Source organism: Hippocampus guttulatus, chromosome 15 (assembly GCF_054856545.1).
Source record: "Hippocampus guttulatus isolate MCC_2025c chromosome 15, RoL_Hgut_1.0, whole genome shotgun sequence".
NCBI lineage: Eukaryota > Metazoa > Chordata > Actinopteri > Syngnathiformes > Syngnathidae > Hippocampus > Hippocampus guttulatus.
In genome coordinates this window covers 15,323,264-15,343,184 of record NC_141275.1, presented here as the reverse complement: position 1 = coordinate 15,343,184, position 19,921 = coordinate 15,323,264, and the positions used below count along the sequence as shown (strand labels likewise).

The window sequence follows — 19,921 nt, the reverse complement described above, 5'->3', positions numbered from 1 at the left end:
TGAAATGGCGAGTAACGCGGAATTAGGTCTTATTACCTGCCTTGCCTGATTAGGTTACATCGACAATGCAGCCTGCAGTCACACTTAAGTCAATATGGATCCAAGCTGAGCCCCATCCACGTGGCCTGGTGGCAGATTTATTGAGAGTGGAGCAAACCAGGACGTTTCCATGACTGAATAATCAACTCGACAGAGGAAAACCTTGAGATAAACCATTAGACGCTTGCTTGGGTTTGTTATCTCCAGCAACGACAGTCTTACAGTACGTCAGTTAGAAATAAAGCACAGAATGTACGACTAGAATGCACGTTGAAACGCACAAGCAATTGTTGGTGGTGAACCAATGAGGTAAGTGGTGAGTAAATCGGCCTCAGAGTCAAAGGGTTTTGGGTTGGAATCCCATCAGAGTCTTTCTCCTTCACTCTGCTTTGGTCATATGACACGGAAGTGCCTTTTCTTGCCAAAAGTAAGACGGTTCCAGTGAAGTGGAATTGAAGGGTTCAGCCACCAGTTCGAGTCTGTGCTCGCGACCGAAGGTCTCCAACCCTAGACCGGTCCAGGAGCCGACCCCCTTCCCGCCAGGCACGCAAACATGTCCGCTATCTGCGTCCTCACCTCCCTCTGCCAACAGGCGTAGACGAGTGGATTGATGAGCGAGTTGGACATGCCCAGCAGCCACAGGTGGTTCTCCAACACCGTGATGAGCCGGCAGCTTTTACACAGCAGCTGCACGATGCTCACCACGAAGAAGGGACACCACAGGGTCAGGAAGCAGCCCACCAGCAAGGCCACGGTCCTCAGGGCCTTGACGTGGCTCCAGTAGCGGCTCCTCGCTTGGGGCCACTGGGAAGAGTGCCGGTGGCCGGCGGTGGTCCGGGAGCCCGCCTGGCTGATCTGGAAGATCTGGCGTTGATGGCCACAGGCGATCTTTAGGATGTCCATGTAGATGTACACAAACACGGAGAGGACGGGGAAGAAACACACGCTGAACAGGACGATGATGCCCGTCGGGTAGATGACGGAGAAGAAGGCGCACAGGCCACCGTAGCCGTCCGTCTGCAGCTGGCGGACCATCACTGCGGACAGGAGGGGAGGATGAGTCGGGAAAGCCGTCACAACGTTTGCCACCTAAAAGCTGATTGGATTAAAAAAATACAAATAAAAAGCTTCCAGCAGTGCAGCTAAAATAAAACGCTCTGAAATGAAGATCATTGAAAATACAAAATAAAAGATTCAGGTACTTCACATGTATGGCAAATAAAAACGTCTGCAGATCTCAATCTACTGATTGAGTGATTTTACCTGGTAAGAATCCCACAATGACCGAACAAGCCCAAAGAGCCACCAGGGATCCGGCCGCCGTCCCCTTTCCAGAAAACCTGGTGTACCTCAGGGGCACCTTGATGGCGGCGTAGCGGTCCAGCGAGATCAGAAACATGGACAAAATGGACGCCGTGCACGGCGACATCACGAAGGCCATCCGCATCAAACACCGGCTCTTTCCCGGAGCCGGGGATGTGAAGTTCCCGGCACCGTGACGGTAGTAGTGATGGTGGTGGTGGTGGTGGTGGTGGTCCGTGGAAGTGACATTGGTACCGAAGTCCTCTGTGGCCAGACCGGTAATGGCCAAGCCCACCAGGATGTCAGCCAGGGCGAGGTTGAGGACGAAGCACCAGCTCTGGCTGCACCTTTTAGCCAGAAGGCGCAGGAGGGCTGCAGCCACCAGAAGGTTGGTGCCCACGATGAGGCAGGAGGCCACGCTCAGGATGAAACCCGTCACCCGTGGCTTCAACCCGTCGCCCGCGGCCGCAGTCATGCTCGCTCTAGTCCTCTCGCAATCCCGACACAGGCTGCGTGTGCAACTCGCGCACTCCCGCCGCCATCGACCAGCCAGTGACTTTATTAAATGAAGCTTTTTCAGACATCCCCCGCATCGGGTCCTGTAACGGTTGAGTCGTTTTCAAAAAAACAGCAGCTCGAGTTAACGTACAACCTGGCAGACCTACTTTACTCCCACCCGCCCTCGGGAGAGACATTTGCCATTACGGGACATTTTCCACTCAGCTTCACACACAAACAGATATGGCTAATGATGTTTTTTCACAGCCATGCATGAAAGGACCTCACGTTAAAGGATTTCCGTGATAGGGTCGTGATTCTGAAAAAAAAAATGGTGGAAATAAGAAGTCAGGATTCAAAATGTTTCTGATATGCTAATTCTACCTATCTTTAGAGCACGGTGGTATTTTGATTACCGGTAACTTTTTTTTTTTTCCATTAGAAGCGACACCTATTTTTTTTGTCATCTATGTCTAATATATAATATATAATAAATTGGACTTAATTCTTATAAGATGATGCAGTTCTCCAGCTCCAAGTACAATTCTCTGGATTATAAACGCAAAACCTTCCATTTGTGGGAGTTTCTGATTGGCCCATCTTACTGAGTTAGTTGTAACTGTCTTCTTTGTGTCTTTATTATGTACAGTATGTATTATACTGCTCCCTGTTGGCCAAAGTGCACACCAGAAGGATCCGCCCAATATCCATTGAACTGAGGCAAATCAATATACAAAAACTGTTCTTTTTTTATAAAAAAAATTACCGTTACTGTATTTTATACAAAGTACAAGACTGTAGAGTGCTATTTTTCTAAATTAAAACATCATTAAAATTTGTTGTGTTTTGTGGGTTTCACAGATTTTTTTGACTTGTGCCTGACTATTTCACCAGAGTTCAATTTAATAATAGACGGAAACTATGCAAATGGTAACGAATAGGAAACAAAAGACTACAACAGACGCTAATATATCGGACACAACGGGGAAAAACAAAACAAAACAGGAAATGACTTTGGACTGTCTCATTGGTGGTGTCATTTCGTTGATGAGCTTCACATGACTTGGACTAATGGCATCACAGCAACCCGAGAGCTTTTTATCAACCTGCCCCCTCACCACCGCACCACCATTCCCCATTAAAAACAAACAAAAAAAGAAAAATAGGTGCCGTCACGTTTGACACAATGCATCAATGTCATCCAAGCGCCGCTGGATCTTTCAGGACCTTTTGAAAAGCGCCCGCCTCAGCAGTTAGCGTGGCTGGCGGGCTGTGGATTCCAGGTGAGGAGTCCGCTTTGGGTTGTGTTTACACCTCGAGACAACGCCAATTTCCTGACACCCCTTTTGTTTTCTTTCCGTTCCTTTTTCTTAACCAAGCAGGAGCTTTTTTTTCCGAGGACAAATCGGTAAGCAGAGGGTGTTGCAAAGTTGTGTGAGATGGCCGTTTGTCTCGGGTACGCCGTTCACTCTGTTCTCGGTGATGTCGAGAATTCACGTGACTAAAGTCAAATAAATTGAAATTAATCACCAAATGGATTAAATACCGAAAAAATATTTTTTTAGAAGGAAAAAAAAATTCTGAAACTAAAATAAGGCAAAACTACTCACCCTAAGACATTTGCATCCGCTTAACATGATGCACAAAAAAAACGATCTTAAATTAGTCCTGTTGAGATTGGGTGGCAACCAGTTCAGGGTGTACTCCGCCTGCTGCCCGAACATAGCCGGGATAGCTTCCAGCACGCTCGCGACCCTCGTGAGGATAAGCAGATCAGATAATGGATGAATGGATCATTTGTACTGATGCGCAAGACATTGTGCGTTTGCCGTTGTCGCTTTCCGTTTGAGTTGCAGGCTTAAGATGCCCGTGAAGAGCCTCCTGCTGGCCAGGCTGGTGTACTGCGCTCAGCGTGCGGCCAAGGTCTTTTGCGGTCAGCGCAAACGGCAGAGTGGGACCTCGCCCGGACCCCGGTGAGACTTGGTTGCTCTTTTAGGTACAGCCTCACTTGACCCCTGCGTTCTTGTGCTTCGGCATCTACAAATTCACCTATTCGGTGATTTTTTTTTTTGGGGGGGGGGGGGGGTACTTATTTTTTTCATGAGTTCACATGGACATTTAGAAACGGTAGATTCACACTTGTTGGCTCCGTATTTTCATTCCCACCACGAATATTTCCCTTGTTGACTCTCTGTTGCCATAGCAACCTGATGTCGCTGTTCCAGCAGCTTTCCAAGAGGTTCACCGATTTGCTGCGCAACGTTCTGTGAAAATGTGGAAAGATGATAATAATAGTCCACTCTAGGAAAACTACAATTTCCTGCTGCTGTGGGATCTTTTTGCCATGTTGTTTTTAACTAAATAAAACACCCTCACTGGCACTATTGTGATTGATTGTCATTATGTTAAAGACGAAGAAACCCCCGAAGAATGAAACTTATCACATAACGTGATATTGATCGCATTTACCTTGAACAATATTGTTCATTTAAAGTTACAAAGTCATATCAAAACGCAATAATTATCACGTTATATGTATAAGGTGAAATCAAGAACTTTAAAATATGAATTTCATCACGTTATAACGTGGTGTGAATTTTTATTTATTCATTGCTTGGTAGAAGCCATAGCCTTCCGTACTTCCGGCAAATCCCCAGTTGGGCAAACTTATTTTGAAACTACTAGTGTATTTCACCTCACACGGCGCTCGCACTTAATTCTGTCACCTCGTACAATAGCCCCAATTGTTATAATTCTTCGAATTACAACGAACAACACTATTTCACTTCGATACTCTCATGACCTTGCTTCGGACGACTGAGGCGCTTTACTTTGAAAGTTTGACCCGGAAATCCAGGCTGTGTCACTTTTCTGTTTCACTTGACATTAGCTGAGTCCAAGACCAGCCGAGCGAGACGGCTAACAAGTTTTTTTTCTTTTCTTCCCCCCGTCGGTGTAAACCATGCGTGAGTCTTGACTCACGGAAAAGCGATCTTAGTGGCAGTTTGAGGATTTTATCGACTACGTCCAGGTATGTAAATACAATTTATTTGCATCGGGAAGTATTTGGAAGTGATCCAACAGGCTAGTAATCCCCAGAAAGTGCTAGCCGACAAGAGCTAACTCACTACAACGGCGTTCAAAATGAATCCTCAAATTATGTAGTAAAATTCCAAACGTATGAAAGAAATGTGAAAGTTACATTTTAATATTTATTCGGCGGTTTTGTTGTTGGACAACGTGACTTCATAAAGAACTTCAATTCGTGTTCCCGTCGACGGGTCGTTCAGATAATTTCGTCCTCCTCCAATGGAATCTCGGAGCGTTTGACTGATAGCGGATGTCGGCCAATTACAACGTAATAGACAACGTGACGACGTTTGTGTCTCTTTCCGGCCTTAGTGTCTGTGTTGTGAATATGTATAGGAACATATTTCAATATTACATGTGTAGTGGCACTAATATTTCCTGGCGTTGTCAATTTTGTGAGTAATTTTTTAGTAAGAGTTACATTCGAGCGCCGTTCCTCCAATGAAATCGCGTAAATATTTGATTGACATGGGTGACAGCCCATAGCAGTTACCCAGCCGATTTGGCGATGCCTCGTGTCTTTTCTCAGCGCGTACTTGATATGTAGACATTTATATTGACTTGTATTAATTAAGCCGTTTTTGGCCTCGTTGGGCCTTCATGAAAAAAATATCAATTGACTACGAGTTATTTTTACCGTTGTTGGAATAGCGTCGCGTACACGATTGATTGACGTGGCCCACAGCAAATAGCAATGATGCGGCTGTCGTGACGACGCTTGGCCTCAGTTTCCGGCCGCAATGTGCTTTCGGGTGCTGATGCTGATGAGGCAGCCCCCGCCGTTCTCGGTCGCATCATGTTTTTCGCCGTGCTTGTTCGCCTGCTGTCACAGCGCTGTTGCGTGGACTTGTGCCTGGGCGGCTTACTCTTGTTCCTGGCCGGGCTGCAGCAGGCGGAGGCTGCCGCAGCCGCAGCCGCTGGAGCCCCCACGGCAGAGATGGTCAACCTGAACTGGAAGCCGTTCATCTACGGCGGGATGGCCTCGATCGTCGCAGAATTCGGTAGGTGATGCACCGCACCAACGATTGTGACTCGGCAATTAGCTTTTACATTTTTTTGGATAAAGGTATTGACCCTGCAGGGCTCACAATGATTCTTTTTTGATCATGTATTTAAATCTATGTTTATGAATATCATAAATGTTTCTATATTTGAGTGGGACTTGCCTATTAATCCGTCCTGTTATGTTACAGTTAAAATAGACCTGCTTCTTCATTTAAATTTATGGCAGGAATATTTTTTAAATTTTGTATATACTCGGCTATGTTCAATTTTCTTTTATATATTTTACTTAAATTCCATTTGAAGTTTCTTGTAGACTGATGCCTTTACTCTTTGAACTAAATTCAAATGCCATCAGTTCATTCCAGCCTTTTTGAGATGTGTTTTTAATAAGAAAAATAGCATTTCATAATAGTGTAAAACATACTGTACCTTATTGACATCATTACCTGGACTGTAACAAATTCAACAGCTTTTGCCACATTTCTTTCCTTCAATTCATTGGACATTGTGCTGCTCCTTCACTGTAATACAGACAAAAAAATGTAATGTCAAAAAAATATAAAATCAATGTTATGGGTGGCCCGGCGGTCGAGTGGTTAGCGCCTCCACCTCACAATGCAGAGGTCGTGGGTTGGATCCCGGCTCCGGCCTTCCTGTGTGGAGTTTGCATGTTCTCTCCGGGTCTGCATGGGTTTTCTCCGGGTACTTTGGTTTCCTCCCACATTTTTCATTAAAAAAAAGTCTCTCTATATAGCTTAGTTTTTGTGTACCGCAGTAGCAAACATAACAGGAGGGTTAAAAACACACCCACAATGCGGTACAAATACACACTGTATTTGGCCTTTTTTGTATGCCGACACGTAATTGCTTCGTTGTCACCTCATTCCAATTGTTCATGATGCGTTTGTATTCTTAGGCACGTTCCCCATCGATTTGACAAAGACGCGGCTCCAGGTGCAGGGTCAGTCCCAGTACATGGAGGTGCGCTACAAAGGCATGTTCCACGCCCTGTTCAGGATTGGCAAGGAAGAGGGCATCCGAGCGCTCTACTCAGGGTAAAGGACTTTGCGTTTTCTATTCTGTCTACACCCAAAGCGACGCAGAGCTGCAGTGCTGTTGGATGTGCGACGCACAGATATGAGCATCAAACTTCTGATGTTTGAAATTGTTTACACGAGAGCAGCGCCGTGTAATCCAGTGGTTTGGTGATCAAGTGCTGCATTCACCAGTGAAAATACAATTGATACTTTTTAATATCTTAATGGCCGCTCGCTTTTTGTAAATTTGCAATTTGGACTAGAAGAAGCAGTGCATCGGCATTCGAGGAGTGGGGCGAGCACTGCTTGTAACAGAGTGGCGCCTTCAAAACGAGCACATTTTATCGGGCAAGGCCCATGGACCACCTTGGAAAGGCAGCTGTAATTCTTTCTCCTTTGGGTATTTTGATGAAAGCATGTCACGGGCATGTTACCAAAAGAACTGGGAACTACATAGATATGTTTGAGAGAGAAATAAATGTCTCCTATATAGAGCTCTCTCTCTATATATATATATATATATATATATATATATATATATATATATATATATTTTTTTTTTTAAACGTCTCCTCCTTGCAGGATCTCTCCTGCGCTCTTGAGACAAGCGTCTTATGGGACCATCAAGATCGGAACCTATAACTCCCTGAAGAGGCTTTTTGTCAGTCGCCCAGAAGGTCAGTACCACTCCACGTACGTACTCGTTTTGTTTGTTTTTTTCATTCTATTTATCGTCAAACGTGTTGATGTTTGTTTGATGACAGACGAGACCATGGTCATCAACGTCTTCTGTGGAGTGGTCTCCGGCGTCCTGTCGTCCTCGCTGGCCAATCCCACGGACGTCCTCAAGGTGACAAGTCTCGGCCTGATGGACAAAAGTATTGCAGGCTTCCTCCTGAGTTCAAATGAAGCTGAGGCGGTAGAAATCTGACCTTTCGCCTGCGTGCGTTTGTCAGCACCCCCAGCGGCTCGGACAAAGACTTTTTCGAATAATTCTTGACCTGCATTTTATTGTTCCTGAAAGTTTTCGTTTACCTTGGCTAAATGGGCTCTGTTAAATGCTTGTTGAACATTTTCGTGAGCCATTTCATGGTCACTATGAAACCATTCTAGATTTCATTTGGTGCTACAGTGTAGTAGCAGGTGAGGATGATGATCCTGCACCTCATATGCCTATTTTGTGTTGTTATATAGTGCAACCCCCCCCCCCCCCCCATTCTAAACCTCTTGAAATTGAGAATGGCTTAATTGCAGATCCGAATGCAGGCGCAGGGCAGTCTGCTGCAAGGCAGCATGATGTCCAACTTCATCAACATCTACCAGACGGAGGGCACCAAAGGCCTGTGGCGAGTGAGTCAGCGGGCACTTGCAAAGCCGTTGCCACCGTTTTCCCTGCTCACGTTTGTCTATCGGTGTCCCCTCAGGGCGTCATTCCCACGGCGCAGCGGGCCGCCATCGTCGTCGGCGTTGAGCTTCCCGTCTACGACATCACAAAGAAACACCTCCTGCGATCAGGCGTCATGGGCGACACCATTTTGACACACTTCATGTAAGACTGTTTGATCGTCACAATTCGGGTGTGGGAAGTGGAAGTTTGAAATCTGAGTGTTTGCCTTTTTTTTCCACATTTCTGCACTTGAGTTGAATATGTATTTTCTCGGACTGATTTTCTTTTTTTTTTTTAACTTTCTACTTGAATACAGGAGTTGAATCCGTTCCGTAGTCCTTGTTTTTACACAAGTGTCTCTACTTTTGCCTTTTAATCTTCCCGTTGATCTCACGCCACGTGTTTTGTTTGTTTGTTTTTTTCTGTTGTTGTTTTTTTTTTTTTTTTTTGCCCCTCCCGTGTCCGCGCAGTTCAAGTTTCACGTGCGGCCTGGCGGGGGCGCTGGCCTCCAACCCCGTGGACGTGGTGCGCACGCGCATGATGAACCAGCGGGTGCTGTCGGGGGCACCCATGTACAAAGGCACGCTGGACGGCGTGATGCAGACGTGGAGGAACGAGGGCTTCTTCGCGCTCTACAAAGGATTTTGGCCCAACTGGCTGCGGCTGGGGCCTTGGAACATTATCGTATCCTTTGCATTGCCGTTGCTGTGGCAAGTCACTCACGTGAAGTCCACGGTTTTATTTATTTATTTTTTAAATCGGGTAGTCACTTGTCCGACCGCATCACCACTGAAAAGCGACAATGCTTCTTTCAGAAAAAAAAAAACTTCATTGAGTGAATTTTGGTGCAGGTAAGATACAGAAGGGAAGTTTAGGAAAAAAATAGCCGCTGACGAATGAGAGTGTAACATTATGAGAGTGTTTTTGTGTGCTTTTTTTTTTTTTTTGGTTTTTCTTTTTCTTTTCCTTCACCTGCAGCTCAGTTCTTCATCACCTTCGAGCAGTTGAAGAAGCTCCCGTTGTAAGGTGGGGAGCGATCGTCGGGGCAGCGCCGATCTGTCGGACTGTGTCGGCCATGCAGCATCTTGGGGGGGGGGGGGGGGGCACGGAAGAAAAAGTAATACCGGGAGGGTTGTGGCACCGGCGTCCATTCACACTCCTTTACCAGCAACTCCACCACAGCATCAGCCAGCCTCTCCACACACTCGTGCAACACCTCATGTGTATTTTATTTTGTCTTTTTTTGGGGGGGGAGCGGGGGTGCTCTTTATTTATGGGTGACGGATTCTGTTTTCACCACAGTCGTGAGCACTGACACCAGGCAGCTACTTTTATCAGGGCTTTAGCAGGAGACAGACAGACAGAGGGAGTTAGAACCTGGTTACTGCGGCACACCAGGTGAGTTCGAACCTCGGCTTTTCTTCAAAGATGTTCATCTAAAGTTACACGCATCCGAGAGGCTTGAAATGTTTTGTCAGTTGCATTACAAGAACTTGATAGTAAGGTGCCATATGCGTTTATTATGTTTCATTAGGCCGGTGATTCTAGAGGCTGAAAAAAAGCCAGACGACGCAAGCGTCAATCTGAACCAAAAGCCTTTGCTGTGACACTGGTAGAAACATAGCAGCTACATGTATTTTGCGCTTTAAGGCTTGTGTGGGTCACGACTAGCAACGAAGGTCAAACGTGCCAAAAGTAGTTTCGCTCTTAAGTATTGCCTATATACCGTACTACTCTCACAATGTCTGTGACTCTTCCCATCTTTCCGCATCGCTCTTGCAATCTGCCGATGACAAAATAAGCCCCTGACATCTGGTAGTTGGCCTGTTTTACTGCCACTTCTCTTCCCTCCCCCGCTTTCCCTGTGTGATAATATGAGCCGTTCCTGTCATGTCATCAGCAGGTTGCAATCGAGCCTGGAAGCATCTTTTCAAGCAGGAAAGGGGGGGGGGGGGGACAATAAAACAGGCCAAAATCCAGACATCAGGGACTCTCTCATCAGCAAGTCGCAACAGACACATTGAGAGACTTAAAGAGTCACAGAAAGCTTCACAAGTGGATTAGGGCATGGATTAACATTGTCACAAAACTGTAATAAGGCACACAAGCGTCAAAAGAAGTCAGTCGCATCATTTTGAAAAAAAGATCCCTTCTGAGTTCTGAGGCATATTTCTGGTTTTGGAAGGGAGATTTGGCTTTCACGTGCTTTTCATTGGCCGCTTACTGTGAAACAAATCAGTGGTCGTCGTGCGGTTGGTAGTCCGCGTCCATGCTCCCAAAACATTGAAAATTGCTCACTTTTGAATGAATCGTTGCAGTTTTTGGTACCCAACCAAGCCTCGCATAACTTGTGTGCGTGTGAGTCTGCCACAGAGTGCGGCTTCGTATTTAATGATTATTGTTTGTTACCTATTTATTTTCACGAGTGGGTCCAGTCTGGCGTTTTTGTTTCATTTTATTTATTTTTTGGAGTCGAACACGCTTAAATTAACGCTGCTTTCATTCCCGCTCACGCGTCTGTTTTACAATCAGACACGTCACTTCAGCGCCCGGTCGTTCATTCCTTCAATGTTACAAAAAAAAAAAAGGCTCAATTATACTTTTAGGGGGTTTTTTTTCAGCGTTTTCTGATTTTTGATTGTAGCTATATAAAGCACTTTTTGCCTTTTGTTGTATTGAATAGAAGAACTGAAATATACTCCATAGGTCATCCAAATGTTTTTATAAAGGCACACTCAATTTTTGAAAACAATGCAACAATTTGCACTTTCGGCTCAGTTCTTTCTTTTCCTGTTTTTGTTGGCGGTGGTGGTTTTACTTTTTGAAATTGTTGACATTTTATGCTGGTGGTTTTGGATGCAGATTTGTTGATTTTCATCTGTTGTGTGTCAAAAAAATGGCTTCGATCCATGTACACTTCAAATAATTAAAAAACAAAAAAACAATTGTATCCAGTGATTTGCTTTTCTTTTTTTTTCACCCGTAGTGAAGAATCAAAAAAGTACAAAACAAAAATAAATCAATAAACATTAAAAATACAAAACCGTAGATAGATGTCATAATATGCAACGCAGGGTTGACTTGCCCCAAAACATGAAAGGCAATTCCCACCCCCCAGTGACAAAAACCTCAACAGGCAGCTGTTTAGCACTCTTGTCAGTTAATGTTGACTGTCAAACCTAATAAAAGAAAATCCACACAGTTTCTTATGTATCTATTTTATGATTTTTTTTTTTTTTAAATCAGTGGTTGGCGTGTTGGTTGTTCGTCTCTGTGTGCCCTGCGATGGCTGGCAACCGGTTCAGGGTGTCCCTCGTCTACTGCCCCAAGATGGCTGCGATAGCCTCCAGCACCCCCCCCCCACCCCCTCCCTCCGTCACTTCCCGCAACCCTTGTGAGGATAAGGCAAATGGATGAATGGATTTTTTTATCATTACAAAAAATATATATCGTTGATTTGAAAATCGATGAATTGCAAATGAGAAAACGGAAGAGCCGTTCGAGCATTCCTCCCATTGGACCAATCAGATGGTTTGCTCCGCCCACATGCCAATTAATTCAAGTGTCGACAGGTGTTGGCTCATCCCACGCCAGACTTGTGACACCAGTCAAGAGTTTGGAACAAGAAGGCTGACTTTTCTGTGGGGCGTCAACAGCAAATATGTTTGCTTGAGCTGTTCTGGTTCCCTTTATCTTCTTTACTTTTTTTTTTTTTTTTTTTTACTTGTAGGAGCACCCTGCGTGCGTTTTAAAAAAAAAAATAACCCACCTCTATGCTGTAGCAGAGAAGCAGTCTTGTCCTTTCAGGTGCTCCATTTGAAACGACGCTATGAAGGAGGAAATTGCCGCCGCCGTCTTTTTCATGGGCCGCGTGGTCAAGCGCTACGGGTGTCTGGACAACGACGGCCGTGAGCGCTTCGGCGCCGCGCTCACGTCCGCCTTGTTTGAGAGCTACAAGAACCACTGGCACCCCAACGTGCCCACCAAGGGGCAGGCCTACAGGTATGCTTCAGTGTCACTCTTTGGGTGGCGTTTTCAAAGCTGCCATCCTTGTGGGGTGTCTCATGGGACTTCTACATAATGGCCAACAATTCTAGATTATTTTTTTTTTTTCTTCTCCGCTTTAGGTGTCTGCGAATGAACCGGGTACAACAACGGGATCCGGTGCTTCAGAAGGCGTGCGATAGAAGCAGCGTGTGCTACGAGGACCTGGGCCTGCCTCAGGAGCTCACCGTGTGGGTTGACCCCGGAGAAGTGTCATGCAGGTTGGCGGACATTTTGTATCCAACAAGCCAGAGGCTTGTTTATTTGAAAATCTAAATGACAAATGGCTTGCTTAATGACTGACCGTCCTCTACTTGAAATTTAATAGCATGGTCTTTGTCGTTATTTTTTAAAAATCTAAGTTGCTTGAAAATTGAACCTTGAGACATGTGTGGCAGGTACGGCGAACACAGCACCCCCTTCTCCATCTCAATGGTGGACGGCAGCCGGCGTGCCGACGCCCAGTTCTCCCGGCGAGTCCACGACGCCGTGGAGCGAGCCAGCCTGGACGTACCCTCGGAGAGTTCTTCGGAGGAGGATGATGATGGGGTGGAGGAGGAAGAGGGCGGTGGTAGCAGCAGCGGGCCATCTGCTGCTCTCAGTGCCGAACCCAAAACCATCCCGACTGTTAGCAATCCCAAAAGCGTCTACCGAGTAAGTCGGCACAGGGAAAGACGTGGTCGTACTTTATCCGCCCTATTGCTTGAAAGTACAGTATAGACTGAGGCTAGTTTTAGCCTTCTCCTCCCCACATACTTTAAACCCTTCAACTTAAATTTATGGGAGTTTATTTTTAAAGCTAATTCAAATGTAACTTTACCATTGAATTTACATTTCCTCCTTTTACAGTTAACTGAAAATCTACCAGAGTGAAATAATTACTACTTTGTTACATTCCATCATTGGATGTTTGAAAGGAGTCCTGGAATATGAATTGTCGACATGTGTATTTTACAAACACCCTCTAGTTCAGCGAGTTTGCTCCCGGCGCACCCCAGACATGGCTCACCCACCCCAAAAGGAAGCCATTCGGCGGGGACACCTTCCTGCCTCTCGTCCCTCTTCCTCATCTCTCACCACAGCACCTGGCGGGCTCCAAAGGTTTCCATTCCTACCGGGCTATGTTTACCTTCACTGGGCCTCGTGTGGATAAGTACCACTGGGTCAGCAAGTCCCGCTCCTAGAACTTTCTGGATCATCGGTGAAGGGGAAAAAAAAAGTCTCAGGGCTGTTTGTGTCTTTGAAGGAAATGGTTTTGAATATGTGTGCATGATTTAACTTTTTTCTCCCCTTTTTTTAACGTCTTGACACAAATGCTTTTAAGTAATTCTAACTGTAAATGTGTTTTTAATCACCGGTACCTGTGAATAAAGTAAATTGTGAACTGTAGCTCAAAAGAAATAAACAGATCCGTTTCAGATGGTTTGTGTTAATCCCTCTGTTACTTGATTGTGTAGCCACTGTGCTCAATGTAATGTCTGCAACATGGACTACTAAGGGACTCATCCTAGAACAATGTTACCCAGGGGGAATAAAAACCTTTTTTTTTTTTTTAACTGGGCATTAAGTGGGAGATTACTGTTTATATTTGAGAGGACAGTCTCTTCACACCTGGATTTTAATTATTTTATGATTAGGAACTTTCCACCTTAGCAATGATTAGCGCCCCCCCCCCGAAAGTATTAGGTCTAATGTATTGGGTTTTTGTGCAATTGTCCATTTGATATCGACATCCATCTAAAAGTCCATGTTTTACTACGCTCTTTATCCTCACGAGTACAAGTACTAGCTAGCACTAGCTTAAAACGGCCTTCCGGCAGGACGAGGCAAGTGTACAGGAAGGACACTCGGTCACTCTGGAGCGTCACGGCCACCGTCGGGCCAATGGCGCGGCGGCATTATTCGCGCGCGTAACTTCTCCGCCCAATCGGGAAGCGTGTTGTTAGAACGTGGCTCAGCGCTAGGTCACATCCGGTCGTATATAAACCGCCACGAGTTAGCGGTGAATTCGGAGTGTCCATTTTGAGCTGAGATCCGGCGGCTCCCTCTCTTTTTTTCCCCCCTCCCCTTGTTAAAGTAAGACACATTTGCTCTTCTTCGGCTGCTGAAGCGCTTGTTTGTAACTCTAGGAGCGATAAGGTTCCCGTACGCGGCTATTGACGTGTTGGACTACCTTTCGTTTTGAGCGTAATTGTACTGTACCATCATTTCCCGGATCGGTAAGACGATGCTATCGTATCGACGAGCTAGCTGGCTAACAGTAGCGCCTTATGTCCAGGCTGGTGTTGCGTATAGCTAATGAATGATTAACACGCATTCGAGTCATAATTTCCACCTAATTGTACACCTTTTGTATCTCAGTCGTTACCATGAACTCCACTGCCGTGCGTGGTGTGTAATGTTTCGCTTTGTTTCGTTTGCAAGTGTCGGAATGGCACCCGGGGCCTTGCTTGTTCCCCACGAGCGCGGTTCGTTAGCATCCGGCTAGCCATCTTATTGTTACCAAACATTTGCCGAGGTCGCCAAAGTGGAAAACGCGGCCGTCCAAGTATCTATTTAAAAACTCCTACTGTTGTATAACTCAGCCAATCGGCTGTGATTTTAAGTACAACTGCTGAAAGTGGCCGATTGCGCATGTTTTGGTCTGTGTGACAAGCGTGCATTTGTTTGAATGGGAATACCCCCCTCCCCCGGTTCAGGTCAGTCAGTTAGGCTCGAGCAACTTTGAAGTCGCTCTTTAATTCCTGTGAAGTACAAAAAACGCCTGAAAAAGCCTCGTTAAGTATTTTGGATAATCACAATTTTTTAAATTGTGATTCAAACAGAGTGAGTAATGAAGAACATGAACCACGATCTCAAAAACGGAGCCCAACTGATTTGGATGTTTTTGTTGTTGTTGTTTTAATGCCGATTCTGATATTTGGCGGAAACAATTTCAAAAACTAATTAACTCTTTATTCATTGAGAACATCTATAATCACAATACTTTTATGTTGATGCTTAATGTATAGAACAAACGTATAAATCACAGGCAGATTGTTGTCACAATGCAGTAGTGGTGTAACTTGGCAGCAGAGACATTTTCAAATACAAAATAGTGCAAAAAAAAACCCTTATAATTTGCAGAAAGGCTGAAAAAAACATGTCCTGTCCTCCTGCTCCATCTCAGCAAATCTCCGTCCGATTTATGATTATTCTGAGCTGGGCTGCAATCAAATGGGTTTCCAATGTATCCTATGCTACACTCAAGAATACATGATTTGAATGATCGGGGGCTTCCGCACTGATGAAATGTACTGTCCACCCCCAATCTCATTTCAGGCTACGTTAACAATCCACCCTCACGATGGCCGACGCTGACATTCTGCTCATGGAGACTTCGGAGCAAAACGGTAACGAGGGCGACGAGGACCAGAACGACGACGCCGCCGCCGAAGCCGAGCTGATGGCCGACGACGATGCAGACGGCGGCAAGATTGACGCCAGCAAAAGTGAAGAGGATGCAGGGTGGGTGCCTTTTTTATTTTTATTTTAAAGAATTATCTATTTGTCAAACTCGGTTTCTTGCCCCAAGACAAAAAAAAAAAAGCCTTGCCATTTTCTTAATTCCTCGCATGCTTTTAAACAGTTTACTAGACTTGACTCGTTGCGCCAGACTCATCACTCATGTAAGAGCAAATACCTGACCAGTTTATGGCCTTCACCGTGAAGTGATGTATTTATTGAACACTTCCGGGCATTTTCTTGTAACGCGGTTGTATTTGTGTGCACGTCACCAGGAAGAGTAACAAGCATCCCCCCCCCCCCCCCCCCCCTTTTCTCTTCTCCAGCAAAATGTTTGTTGGCGGCCTGAGCTGGGAGACCAACAAGAAGGACCTCAAGGACTACTTCAGCAAGTTTGGCGAGGTGTCGGACTGCACCATCAAAATTGACACGGCCAGCGGACGGTCCCGCGGCTTCGGCTTCGTGCTCTTCAAAGACTCCGCCAGTGTGGACAAGGCGGGTGCTCGTCGAAACGAAACGCCGCGCGGTGCCCTCGTCCGCCTGCGTGCCGACTGACTGGCTGGCTGTGTGTGTGTGTGTGCGCGCGCGCTTTGCAGGTGCTGCAGCAGAGCCAGCACAAACTGGACGGGCGCCAGATCGACCCCAAGCGGGCCCTGGCCATGAAGAAGGAGCCCGTGAAGAAGATCTTTGTCGGCGGTTTGAACCCGGAAGCCACAGAGGAAAGCATCAGGGAGCACTTCGGAGCCTTTGGAGAGGTGAGGAGACCCCACCCCCCACTGGCTACAAAGCAAAGTCTGTTGATGGAACGCAATGAGGTCAAGGGGTGGGGGGAGTGACTTGTAGACAGCTGTTTTTCTCAACTTTTATTGAAATTGATTTGTACATCATCCATCCATTGCTCTTTTGTCAAGTTGTGTCAAACAAAGACAATAACATTTCGTCTTGGTATAGATGAACGTAGTTTGAATTATGTTGAACACAACAAAGCGTGCAAGACTTAACATAGCTTGACATCATTTATTGCCGCTGGGGAAAAACCAGGTGATTTTACCACCCCGGTGTTTTTACATTTGGCATTTTCAAATCTGCCAATGTCTCTTTTGTTGAAGTCGGAACCATGACGTTTCAAGTTGCCGACACGTGTCGTCGTCGTCTTTCAGATCGAAACCATCGAGCTTCCCCTGGATCCCAAGTCGAAGAAGAGGAGGGGCTTCATCTTCATCACGTACAAAGAGGAAGCCAGCGTCAAGAAGTGCTTGGAGAAGAAGTTCCACAACATTGAGGGCGGAAGGGTCAGTGGTCTTGTCGAGATGGGCGGCGAGAACGTCGTGCGGGTGTTTGAAGGTGGCCGTTGTGCTTCTGGGTGCCGTGCGGCAGTGCGAGCTGAAGATCGCCCAGCCCAAGGAGGTGTACCAGCAGCAGCAACAACAACAGCAGCAGCAGCAGTACGGCGGAGGACGCGGCGGAGGCTACAACAGCCGAGGAGGTCGCGGCCGCAGCGGGGGTCGGGCGTCGTACTTGTTAAGAAGTTGATCCTGGAAAGGAGTCGGATTGAAGGGCTTAATGGGTGCCTTGCCTCGCCTCGGCTTGGCTTTGCGTCGACAGGCCAGAGCCAAGGCTGGAACCAGGGCGGCTACGGAAGCTACTACCAGGGATACGGCGGCCAAGGCTACGGCGGCTACAGCAGCTACAGCGGCTACGGCGGCTACGACTACCCCTCCGGTGGCTACTATGGATACCCTGGATACGACTACGGTACGTATGACGCGGCACGTGTTGCGTCATTGCGCCAAGTGACTCAAATGCATGTTAAATTTGTAGTTCACTTGGAACATTTGGAATAACCTTTTGTACTCTAGCTAGCCATCTTGTTAAGCACTCACAGTGAATACTCTTCTTGGAAAAAGTGGCGTTAAACATGCCTGAGTTTTATTTGTGAACACGCCTTTCAAAACAAATGTTGACGATGCAAAGATTGCGCCCGTGAAGCTGCGATTGAGTCTGTGTCGCGCTCCGCCACCATGTGGAAATGTGTTGTGTTTGTCTCGACTTGCGGTGTGTGCAGTTGACGATGATGCTGTGTTGCCAGGCCAGGGCAGCGCCAGTTACGGCAAAGCTCCCAGACGGGGCCACCAGAGCACCTACAAGCCATACTGATGCGCGCGCCTCGGAAGGTACGTCATCCGCCGTCGGCTCCGCGACGGGCACACTGACAGGGTTCTTGTCTCTCCTCCCCTTGAAGGATCCAGCCAAACAAAATGGCGACTCCTTTTATGACAGAAGACCATTTGTACAGAAAACATCAGAAATGTAACTTTTTTTCCCCCCCTTTTTTTTTTTTGTATTGTATCCTTTCATTTTTTTAGGTTTTATTTTCCTTCTGTTTTGTTTTCCCTCCCCAACATTTCCATTGAAAGGAAGTGTAATTTTACTGTACTTTTTGGTACCTGTTTTGATTCTAATGTATTGTAAGGGTATTTTACATGTCAGCTGGCTTTACAGGTTTGGACGACTGACTTGGCGCTGTAAAGGAGCTTTTTTTTGACAAATAAAAAAGAGAAAAATTCACAGACGTGGTGTCCTTTTTGTTTGTTTGAGAATGAAAAGTTTGAAACCATTATTCCTCGTACCAAATCCTAATTCAAACCATTCACCCTTGTTTCAAGGCCGAATTGGGAATCCAAACCGAGCTTGAAATCCTTCACCATCGTTTGAAACCCTGACCTGTAACCCGAATATAAATCCTCAAACTGTACAGACGCTCCCCAGCTTACGAACGAGATACGTTCCGAACGATCGTTCGTAAGGTGAATTCGTTTGTAAGTTGCTTCAGTGCTATATTTCTTATTGTCTGTACAGTGTCCTTGGGTGGCATGAAAGGCGCTTTTAAATAAAATGCATTATTATTATTTTTGTATGGAATGTATGTTTAAGGTTTATATAAGTATGATTAAGGCTTGTATGAGTAACCTGTATTGGTTTGTACTGAAAAATAAACATTTAATAAAATAATCTGCTCTATAAAGATATGTACATGTACAGTACCTCTTTCGTCAACATTGAAGACCTGCTTAGCCGAATAGCCACCCTCCTCGATGATCTCCTTCCAACACTTGAGGGAATCGCTCGGCAGCCTCTTTGTCCGCAGATGCTGCCTCTCCGGACGGGGCCAAATGGTGGAGATTAGCCCTCTTCTCGAGAAACGGGAAAACCACCCGTGGCTGGCAGAAAATGTTTCTTCGGCAGCGCTTTCCCCAGCCTTGGCCTTGACATCCTCAAAGATAAATTTGGCCTTCTCCTGAATGAGCATAAGGTTCAGAGGAATACGCCGCTGCTGCTGATCCTCGAGCCAAATGGTGAGAAGTTTCTCCATCTCTTCTAAGATTTTCCCTCTTTTCTTGCTAATGATCGTCGATTGCATCGGCACTGCACCTATCACGTGTTCCATTATGCGATATTTCTGTTTATAAATGGTACCGATGGTCGAACGATTCATGTTGTATGCACGTGCAATGCTCACCATTTTCTCACCCACATCAAGCTATTAATGTCACTTTCTTTCGAAATGAAATGGCTTGCCTCTTCTTTACACTTCCACTCTCACGAGAAGCCTTTCGCTTTTCACCAACCATATTGAATAATGGACGAGATATTTAACAACTGGGCAGAGGAAGCCGGATTCGGGGTGGATGCTGGGCGAGCTCTCACAGCGCCTCACGTCGGTATTAGCGGCGGAAAGAAGCACGACAGTACCTGTACAAAAATTTAACTTTTTCTTTTTCGACATACCCGTAAAAATGTTCGTATGTACCGTTGTTCGTAACTCGGATGTTCGTAAGTCGGGGAGCGTCTGTAGTTTCGAACCCTCATTCTAATTGGATACCAAGAACCTGAATTTGAAACACGAACCGGAGTTAGGCATTTTAGCAGAAAAAAAACGACCATCTATAGTAAGGCGTTTTTAGCCGAAAAAAACGACCATGTATAGTAAGCCGTTTTTAGCCGGAAAAAACGA

At 45.9% G+C, this 19,921-nt stretch overlaps 4 protein-coding genes and 1 long non-coding RNA gene across 11 annotated transcripts; 4 read left to right on the top strand and 1 right to left on the bottom strand.

Annotated features, from left to right (window-relative positions):
- Nucleotides 1-76: 76 nt before the first annotated feature.
- On the bottom strand, nt 77-2,072 carry gpr119 (G protein-coupled receptor 119). Its single transcript, XM_086131210.1, has 2 exons — nt 1,303-2,072; nt 77-1,076 (listed from the first exon to the last, which is right to left on the bottom strand). The coding sequence occupies exons 1-2, from the start codon at nt 1,814-1,816 to the stop codon at nt 547-549; spliced, it is 1,044 nt and encodes a 347-aa protein (XP_085987336.1). The 5' UTR covers nt 1,817-2,072; the 3' UTR covers nt 77-546.
- A 1,027-nt stretch (nt 2,073-3,099) lies between these two features.
- Nucleotides 3,100-4,220, top strand: LOC147194159 (uncharacterized). Its single transcript, XR_015103087.1, has 3 exons — nt 3,100-3,247; nt 3,696-3,812; nt 4,043-4,220. It is a non-coding gene; the product is annotated as an uncharacterized LOC147194159 (long non-coding RNA).
- A 509-nt stretch (nt 4,221-4,729) lies between these two features.
- slc25a14 (solute carrier family 25 member 14) lies at nt 4,730-9,451 on the top strand. 3 transcript variants are annotated; one of them, XM_086131485.1, is made up of 9 exons: nt 4,730-4,870; nt 5,819-5,930; nt 6,851-6,989; nt 7,554-7,648; nt 7,736-7,821; nt 8,226-8,321; nt 8,396-8,520; nt 8,829-9,042; nt 9,342-9,451. In XM_086131485.1, the coding sequence occupies exons 2-9, from the start codon at nt 5,867-5,869 to the stop codon at nt 9,381-9,383; spliced, it is 861 nt and encodes a 286-aa protein (XP_085987611.1). In that variant the 5' UTR covers nt 4,730-4,870; nt 5,819-5,866; the 3' UTR covers nt 9,384-9,451. The 3 variants fall into 3 exon arrangements, with proteins under 3 accessions (XP_085987611.1, XP_085987609.1, XP_085987608.1); XM_086131483.1 differs by having other exon boundaries at nt 5,762-5,930; XM_086131482.1 differs by lacking the exon at nt 4,730-4,870 and having other exon boundaries at nt 4,903-5,930.
- Nucleotide 9,452: 1 nt separating this feature from the next.
- Nucleotides 9,453-13,823, top strand: btg4 (B-cell translocation gene 4). The gene is made up of 4 exons (XM_086131486.1): nt 9,453-12,360; nt 12,486-12,623; nt 12,801-13,056; nt 13,371-13,823. Exons 1-4 carry the CDS (start codon nt 12,188-12,190, stop codon nt 13,584-13,586), a joined length of 783 nt encoding a protein of 260 aa, XP_085987612.1. The 5' UTR covers nt 9,453-12,187; the 3' UTR covers nt 13,587-13,823.
- A 558-nt stretch (nt 13,824-14,381) lies between these two features.
- On the top strand, nt 14,382-18,476 carry LOC147194156 (heterogeneous nuclear ribonucleoprotein A/B-like). Of its 5 annotated transcripts, none has more exons than XM_086131572.1 (9): nt 14,382-14,478; nt 15,724-15,909; nt 16,233-16,401; nt 16,503-16,661; nt 17,067-17,198; nt 17,284-17,392; nt 17,512-17,661; nt 17,996-18,080; nt 18,149-18,476. In XM_086131572.1, the coding sequence occupies exons 2-8, from the start codon at nt 15,749-15,751 to the stop codon at nt 18,061-18,063; spliced, it is 948 nt and encodes a 315-aa protein (XP_085987698.1). In that variant the 5' UTR covers nt 14,382-14,478; nt 15,724-15,748; the 3' UTR covers nt 18,064-18,080; nt 18,149-18,476. The 5 variants fall into 5 exon arrangements, with proteins under 5 accessions (XP_085987698.1, XP_085987696.1, XP_085987697.1 ...); XM_086131570.1 differs by having other exon boundaries at nt 17,972-18,080; XM_086131571.1 differs by having other exon boundaries at nt 17,284-17,410.
- Nucleotides 18,477-19,921: the final 1,445 nt, after the last annotated feature.